The following is a 9,086-nucleotide window of genomic DNA, read 5'->3' as shown; positions in this document are numbered from 1 at the left end:
TTCCTGCTGGGAATATAATTGGTTAAAAAAAAAAATCACTTGGGAAAACAATTTGATATAATTTTGTGAAGGTAAATGTGTACATCCTCAAAGTAGTTCACTCCTAGGTAAATGCCCTAGACTGTACAGCCTAGGCAAAGCAAAGTTCAGAATTGCTCTTCACTTGATCAGTAGACTTTAGACTTAAGAGGATGAAGCAAGGAACAACCAGATGAAAAGTATTTAGGGATTCTTAGAGCTGGATGGGGAAAATGGATAGGGTAAGTAGGAGAAGGTATCTAATTAGAACATAAAAAACATCATCCTCTGCACCAGAACATAAAAATCGCCTGCAGCAAGAAATTAAGAACGAGGTAAAGAAACCCTAAATATTGGATATCAAATCTAGTATTTTTACTATTTTTTTCTTTTTAATTTGCTGTAAAGCATGTACCCTCATGCAGGGTGCAGGGATGGTGAGAAAACGCCCCCTAAGGGGAATAGTTATGCTGCAATCCCTTTTTCATTCTCCTCTCCAAATTTTGGGAGCACATGCATGCTTACATGGCGTGTTTCTCAAGTTGCTGGATCTGAGACTCAGACCGCACAGCCAGCCATGTGGGATCCAGCCACCTAGCCGTCATACCACCAGCTGGCCCCAAGGATCTTTGACTTATAAAAATTAGTGTGTGGGGACCAGCAAGTGCTATGGTGGTTAAGGTGTTAGATTCTTACATGGCAAACTGTGGTTCAAGTCCTGGACCTGGTGGCTTGCTTTCTTTCTTTCTCTCTCTCTCTCTCTGGTGAGCACACTTGCCCTATGGCAAATTTTAAAATAACAATAATAATAAATAAAATATTTTTTAAAAAAATTAGTGTACAGGGACCAGCAGTTGGCGTAATGGCTATGTCGCTGGACTCCCATGTAGTCGACCCGGTTCGAGTCCCGGACTTGGTGGCTTAAACTCATGCCAGGTGCATGTGCGTGCGTGGCCAAGATCCCGCGAGGAGAATGGATTGCGGCGTGACCATCCCCCCTGGGGGGTGATTTCTCGCTTTCTGTCTCTCTGTCTCTCTCTGTCTGTCTGGCGAGCACACGCGCCCTATAGTGAAAACCTCTCCAAAAAAAAAAAAAATTAGTGTATAATAAATTTAACTAGATTATATGCTAGGTGCTATGAACATATGAGTTGTTTCTATAAAAGGAAAAAGAAAATCCTAAGCCACAAGCATAAACAAAACTTGTTGTAATATAGCCATACTGTTTAAGTATGCTGTCTCTGTTGTTTGCTACTTATCCAGTATGGTCACGTATTTGCACCTTTTAAATAAGAGATGGGAACAGCCCTATTAAGGCCTGATTCTTGCCACTGTTGCCTAGAACCAAGTGGGAAAAAGCTAGGCTTCTAGCCTTTAGTATAGCAGAAACTCTGGCAGTATTACATTATAAAAGGAAATTGGTTAGTTAACTCAATAAACATTTTTGGAGCTTCCTCCAGTAGGTACCAGGCACTTTGCAGTTGGTAGGATACTAGTTTCTGGATTTTGCTCCAGAGTTCATATGGCTGTGTCAGCTGCTTCCCTTTAAAAAAAAAAAAAAAAAAATTCCTTAAACAAGAGCTTACTATCTTGTGTCCTGATGGGCTCATACAACTAGCCAGTGAGGACTGTAACAGTAAGTGTCTTTGAATGCCTGTAGCTTTTGTAACAACAGTGCTTACATAGATAGCATCCCAACTTAGACTTCTGCCCAGTGTGTTGTCTCTGCAAATGTGTGCATTTATTAATACGATGCTAGGCACTGCTTTTATCACAAGTGGCTTCGTTTGGAAGTGGTTGGTCACCCCAAATGTGTCTCATGTCAGTTTATCTAAAGTAACTTTATTTTTAATTTTGTTCTTTTAGATTCTTAGATATCCATATAATACTGTAAAACATGACATTGGTTAAAATACTAATGGGGCCAGCTGGTGGAATGGTGATTCAGCCTGGATCCCACATGGCTGACTATATGGTTCAAGTCCCAAACCTGGTAGCTTGAAAAACACCCTAGGCACATGTACATGCATGCCCAAAATCCCAAAAGGAGAAATGGAGGATAAGGGATTGTGACATGGTCATCTCCTATGGGGGTATTTTCTCTCTCTCTCTCTCTCTCTCTCTTCCTCTCTTTTCCTCTCCTCCTTTCTGTCCCTTTCCAATGAGAACCACACCCTGTAGCAGAAGTTTTTAAAAAATACTAATGTTAGTAGAGAGCAATAAATCGGAGGACATAAAAACAGTGAAGGTACTTAATGAGAATAGGACAATGTGGAGTGGGATGAGTGAAGAGAAGAGGATAAAGAAGGATAGCAAGTGAACAATAGAGAGACAGGACGTTAGTGAGAAATAGATAGGGCTTATAAACTGTTGATGACATGTATGGTATTCTCAACTGGATTGGTCTGGGAGGTGTTTCATGATGAGCAAAGTATTTTTACAAGCAAAACGAGAAATAGCAATTGACTGTTTTATAAAAATAATTAGAATAATAAAGATAATGATTGGGGAAAACAGAAAGGATATGGAATGTTGAAGTGGGGAGATCAATGTCCCTGTACTGACTGACGTGCATGGCATTCCCTTTTGAAGAAATAATGTAATACACTGTAAAATAGTAGAATATGCCTTTGTTTGATAAGCTATGTGCACATGCGTTGGTAAACTCCCTCTGGAAAGGAACAAGAGAGATTTTTAAAATAATATTACTGGAGATTGCAAAAATAAACAACAAAACTTATTTGAAATACGCAAATATTAAAACACTATAAAGTGTGCCAATAACAGAAAAAAAAAATACTAATGTGACACTGTAAGTGGTCAGTCTATCTTAATAAAAAAACTACAACCCACCAAATAATAACACTCTTTGAATGTTTCTAAGGGCAGACTTTCTTTTAAAAGATGGCTTCTGAGTTATATCCCCAAGTCTCTCTAGTCTACTTGGGCTCCCTAGACCTAATGAAAGCAAATGAAGCTACTTCCCATATGTAACTCCCCTTTGTAGTTGTAGAATTCTACAGTAAAAGAGAATAGACACTGCCAAATGATATGTTTCACTTATCTCTGCAGTGCTGGATATATATATGTATGTGTGTGTGTGTGTATATGAGGTGAACACATTCTTATTGATTGTGTGTGTGTGTGTGTGTATAAAAAATTATATAGATACTTTTTAAATTATATATAACATTTATTATTAAAAATTATATATATACACACACATTCTTATTGATTTTGTCAGTATAAGTTACAAGGAATTCATAATTTGAAGATGTATGAAATCATGAAAAACACTGATCTCTTTGATGTCCATGTTTAATGTAAATTAAAATCACAATATACCGCTATTATTCTCTCATACACTATTGGTAGAAGCATAAAATGGTATAACTATTTTAGAACACTATTCGATAGTGTTCTAAAAAGTTAAGTGTAGGTAATGAAAAGCTATTGGATGATGAAATGGGGATTTTAATGTCTCTGTATTGACTGATGTGCATGTTATACTTCTGGAAAAAGAAATGTAATGCACTATAAAGTTATATGTGATTGAATGTAATATAAACAAGATTATGATGATAAGAAAGAAAAAATACATTATGAAAAAAAGTAGATAGATTTCAAACAAAAATGTTCATCAAAGTAAATCATTCTTTAATTCCAAAAAAATTACTTAAAAGTAATTATTAAAAATTATTAAATTCAGGGGGCCGGCAGGTGGCATGGTGGTTAGGGGCGCTGGACTCCCACATGGTCAAGTCTCAGACCTGGTGGCTTGCTTTCTCACTTTCCCTTTCTTTCTCACTCTGTCCCTCTCTGGAAAAATTAAAATTAATTAATTAATTAAGTTTAATAAAAATTTTTTAAAATTATTAAATTTGGGACCAGTAGTTAGTGTGATTGCTATGTCGCTTAACTCCCATGTTTGAGTCCTGGACCCGATGGCTTAAACTCACACCCGGGCACATATGCATGTGTGCCCAAGATCCCGAGAGAATGGAGGAGAAGGGATTGTGGCGTGACCATCCCCCCTGGAGGGTGATTTCTCGCTTTCTGCCTCTCTGTCTCTCTCTGTCTTTCTGGTGAGTGCATGCGTCCTATAGCAAAAACCTCTCAAAAAAAAAAAAATTTATTAAATTCAAACAAAAACAATGTTAAGTGTAGGGCCAGCAGGTGCCTGTCTCCCACATGACCAACTGTAGTTTGGGTTCCAGACCTGATGGCTTGCTTTCTCACTTTCTCTCTCTGTCTCCCTCTGATGTGTGTACATGTCCTATAGCAAAATTCAAAAATAATAATAAATAATTTTTTAAGTTAGCCATATGATTATATATCATATATATCATATATCATTCATCTTGTAAGTATTATGATGGAAAAGAAAGCATAGGGTGAGGATAAATTAAAGCACATCTTCATAAAGATTTATACATGAATGTTTATAGCAACTTTATTTATAATAGTTGAATACCTAAAACAACTGAAATGTCTATCAACGGGTGATTGATAGACTGTGATGCAGTGAGTGCTCCTCCGTTGAGCAGCTACAACATGGATGAATCTCAAATATGCTGGTAAAAAAAGCCATACCAAAAAAAGTGCTTACATACTCCCTTTCTGGTCCTAGTTACATAAAATTCTAAAAAAATGCTAAGTGTTATATAGTGACACAAAGTAACAGATAAAAAGTGACAGAAAATGACACAAAGATCAGTGATTGCTTGGGGACAGGAAGGAAGTACAGAGGGGAGGGGCATGAGGAAACTTTTGGGGGTGATGATTTCACAGGTGTCTATGTCAGAATATTCAAATTATACGTTTTGGAAATGAACTGTTTGTTGTATGTCCATTATATCTTAACAAAGCTATGAAAAAGGGACCGAACACTAACCTTCCTCCATGTCTCTGTTCAGAGTGTAGCTTCCATCGGCAGTACTTTAAACAGCGTCCATCTTGCTGTGGAGGCAGTACAGAAAACTGTGGACGAACATAAGAAAACCCTGGAGTTACTGCAGAGTGATATGGTAAGGAGATCGGCACTCACCGCTGGAAGTCCGCATGCTGCTCCTGCTCACCCTGCCCTTCTCCGTAGAAGAGTCCATACCAGCTTTCCAGTGATCCGAACAGGCCTTACTATGTACCTGTTTAAGAGGCCGAGAAAGCAATATGTATTACTTGTGCTCCAGTCTGTAAATTAAGCAAAGTAGATGGAATTGAAAGCTGAATATTTTGCAAACAATGATGCTGGAGAAGGTACAGTGGCAAGACAGTTCCTGGGGGTGGAATGAGTTGGTTGGAAGATGGAAAAGAAGGGAAGAGAAATGGAGGAGTGCCTCAGTTATTTATTGCTATATAACAAATCAGTCCAAAGTTTTTACCTTGCTACAGCAAGTTATTATTCAAGATCACTATTTTGTGTGTCAGGAATTTAGACAATGCACTAGATTCCCAGGTGCTCAGAGGCCAAGGGCAGAGGTGCTGTAGGGCGTGCAAGGCCATCTCAAATGTTCTAACTCCAGCCAGGTAGCAACTGAATGTGTCCATAGGTGTGGCCTCAGACTATGCCTCACGGAACAGAAAAACCATCTCCGCTTCTGTCCCCCAGCTGAGCCCAGTCTCAACCCACAGAATCATGAGAAATAATAAATTGTTTTAAACCACAGGGTTTAGGGATGATTTGTTACCCAGCAAAAGATAACAGACAGAAGCAAACCCCCCTGTAGTGCCCCGTTATTGTTTTCAGGTGTCTCTGGGTCTCTTAAGCTGCTGCAGATATAAGCTGCCCAGTCATTCAGGAGCCTTAATTAATCACTTAATGGTAACAGCTCCATGAAGGATTTATAAAGGGTAATAAAGGATAGCACAGCCCTTGCTATCTTGCTGCAGGAATGAGTCATATGACATGAAGTCAGGACTATTTAAGGCACACAAAAGTTCCCTAGCCTCTCTACTAATTTCTAGATCTGTCCTAAATGCTCTTTGCAAGCTTCAGTGTTCTCAGTTTAAACTGGGCAGTTTGTACCTAGGAGACTTGGGCTATCTTAGATAGTTCCAGAAGAGAAGAGAACACTTTTTATTGACTTCGGAACCAGTACTCCTCCTCACTGTTACGTAGTGGACCATCCCAGAGGAAAAAGCATTGATCCCAGTGTAGGATTCTGCTACAATTGCCTTTGAGTAACCTTGTGACCCATGATAATAAAACCCCTCTGACTCAGAGACTTTATTATTATTATTGATTTTCACTGTAGGGCGCGTGCGCTCGCCAGACAGACAGAGAGAGACATAGAGACAGAAAGCGAGAAATCACCCCCCAGGGGGGATGGTCACGCCGCAATCCCTTCTCCTCCATTCTCCTCTCGGGATCTTGGGCACGCACGCACACGCGCCCGGCGTGAGTTTTAAGCCACCGGGTCCGGGACACGAACCGCGGTCGACTACGTGGGAATCCAGCGACATAGCCATTACGCTAACTGCTGGTTCCCTTCCTTTTCTTTTGATTGTTTGTTTTTGTTTCTTATAAAAACAGAGTTGATAAGTATGTAGGATTTTAGATTTCAAGGAAATCATCAGTTGCATTCTTCATAATTAAATCCACCTCTTTTTAAATTTTATTTATTTATTTTAATTTGCCCTGAGAGAGACAGAATGAGAAAGAGAAAAAGTGAGACAGCAAGCCACCAGGTCCGGAACTCGAGCTGTGGTTGGCCATGTTGGAGTCCAGCACCCTTAACCACCATGCCACCTGCCAACCCCAAATCTGCCTCTTAAACTTCCATGGCTGCTGGTAGTAATCCTTCTGTTGGTATACTTTATACTGAGTAAGTCAAAGGTATGGGCTCTGAAGGATTAAGCCATGCAGTTTTTCCCACTGAAGGCAAGTGTATATAAACATGGTGCACTTCAGTCTCTGAGAGAGACTTGAGCAGTGGGGAAGGATGGGAAAGGAAGGGTGACCCTCAAGCACATATGTCAGCATATGACATAAGGTAAAAATTAACATATATTATACATGACTGGTAGGTACGCTCAGTGCCCAAAGGCAGTGGTTACATGACTGGCTGCACTTTAACTCCCAGACCTTTTTAGTCCAGTGGAAATTACAATACTTTTCCAAGTTCAGGCTGAGTGGGCCCTGCAAGCTATAGTGATTCTGCAGTTTCTGTGAGAATATGGGTAGTGGGGAAGAGGAGAAATGGCTTCTGAGGAGCTCATTCTATTAAGAGATTGTGAAACAGAATGAGAGGGTCTCAGATCCCTGGGGTAATCTAGGTCTTTCTGGTCCTTCCTCCAAGTACATGGTGCCCCTAGGGCCTATCACAGGACTAGCTACTCCACAGGTTCTGAGGACACACTTGCTGATGCACCCTGATGGAGACTGGAATGTTCCAGGACTATCCCAGATGCTCAGGTAGGCCTATGAGTTACTTGTCATCTGTACTAACCTCCATTCCTGTTAACAGAATCAGCACATCTTGAAGGAGACCAGTGGAAGCAACCAGATCACTCCATCACCTCCAGCTACATTAGACCCTGACAATAAAACCCACAGTGAGAATTTGAAACAGGTACATTTTGCCTCTGGCTTAATCCCTCAGGACCACAAAGGGATGCAGTCCAAGCAGTTGGGCTTAGTGTTCTGATACCTCAGCGGGCACCTTCGGCATCAGCTCACCTGCCTGAGAGCCAAGCAGGGAGCGTGTGCATTAGTATCTTGGGGTCTACAGCACTGTCCTGCCTCTCGTTTGGCATTCTGCTTTATTTTCCTGCATGTTAATCAGTGGAGTAAATTCTTTTTCACATCTTGAAAAATGTAGAATGACCAGATAATCCTGAAACTCTTTATGAAAAATCGCATTCTGGGCAGGTTAAAGGTGGATGGGGAGCAGATCAATCCGGAGTGATGGCTACTTTGAGCCACAGTAAATTCTAAGAATGTTAGAAAGCATGTCCTTGAAAATCAGGATTTTCTAAAGTCTGAAGACAAAAGGCAAGGGGGAAAAAGGGATATTGAGTTCAGAATCCCATTAAAGAAATAAAGGAAATCTTCACTAAGGAGAATGCCCGTCCTGAATTTAATGCCCTTTAAAGCCTACAGTCATCATTCCTTTTTAAGTAGCAATCAGTTCTAGAAGGTGTCGATAAAAATAATTGAATCTTGTACTAAATAATGCACTACTTGTTATGGTTTTGTTACATGAGCCAATTCAGTAATTGGTATTGTTCTTAAGGTAGTTTTGTTCTGATAAATTGGGTTAATGGGCCTTTCAGCAAGCTTTCCCACCAGCAGGTGTGATAAACACTGGGATGTCAATTCCCAAGCTCCCAGCTTTCTGGGACCAGAGAGTGAATCATGTAGGTGATTCTCTTCCTTCTTCCTCCTCCTGTCTAGCAGAAGTAAAACAATTCCAGAGCGAGCTAACTGGGAGCAACGTAGACTGGGAGGGACAAAACATAGACAGACAATTGATGATCAAAACCAGGGGGAACCAGCAGTTGGCGTACTGGCTATGTCGCTGGACTCCCACGTAGTCGACCGTGGTTCATGTCCCGGACCCGGTGGCTTAAAACTCACGCCAGGCGCGTGTGCGTGCGTGCCCAAGATCCCGAGAGGAGAATGGAGGAGAGGGGATTGCGGCGTGACCATCCCCCTGGGGGGTGATTTCTCGCTTTCTGTCTCTATGTCTCTCTCTGTCTGGCAAGCGCACACGCCCTATAGTGAAAACCTCTCCAAAAAAAAAAAAAGAAAAACAGGAAAAGGAGTTTACATCAGTAATGTGACAGAATAATGGTGGTTTGGTGCTACTGTCCTGCATGTCTAATACACATCTTTAGCTGGATTCCACAACTTGATTTATTTCTACTCTAGGATATCCTGTACCTTCACGACTCTTTAGAAGAGGTAAACAGTGCCCTAGTGGGGTACCAGAGACAGAATGATCTCAGACTCGAGGGAATGAATGAGACAGTCAGTAATCTTACCCAGAGAGTCAACCTCATAGAAAGCGATATGGTTGCCATGAGCAAGGTAGAAAAGAGAGCAAACCTGTCCCTCAGCACGGTAA

General features: G+C 40.8%; 1 protein-coding gene across 3 annotated transcripts in view; it reads left to right on the top strand.

Moving 5' to 3' along the window:
* EFCAB14 (EF-hand calcium binding domain 14) overlaps window positions 1-9,086 on the top strand; it is a 47,860-nt gene that overhangs the window by 24,574 nt on the left and 14,200 nt on the right. For 2 of the 3 annotated variants that reach the window (XM_006164254.3, XM_006164253.3), the window contains exons 5-6: window positions 4,935-5,045; window positions 7,485-7,589. In XM_006164254.3, coding sequence (XP_006164316.1) covers window positions 4,935-5,045; window positions 7,485-7,589 — 216 coding nt within the window. Of the gene's footprint in view, window positions 1-4,934; window positions 5,046-7,484; window positions 7,590-8,890; window positions 9,083-9,086 lie in introns of all 3 variants that reach the window. The other variant, XM_006164251.3, reaches the window with a different exon arrangement.

Source organism: Tupaia chinensis, unplaced genomic scaffold (genome assembly GCF_000334495.1).
Source record: "Tupaia chinensis unplaced genomic scaffold, TupChi_1.0 Scaffold143599_1, whole genome shotgun sequence".
Taxonomy (NCBI): Eukaryota; Metazoa; Chordata; class Mammalia; order Scandentia; family Tupaiidae; genus Tupaia; species Tupaia belangeri.
Note: the sequence above shows the minus strand (reverse complement) of the source record. Positions and strands in the feature narration are given on the sequence as shown.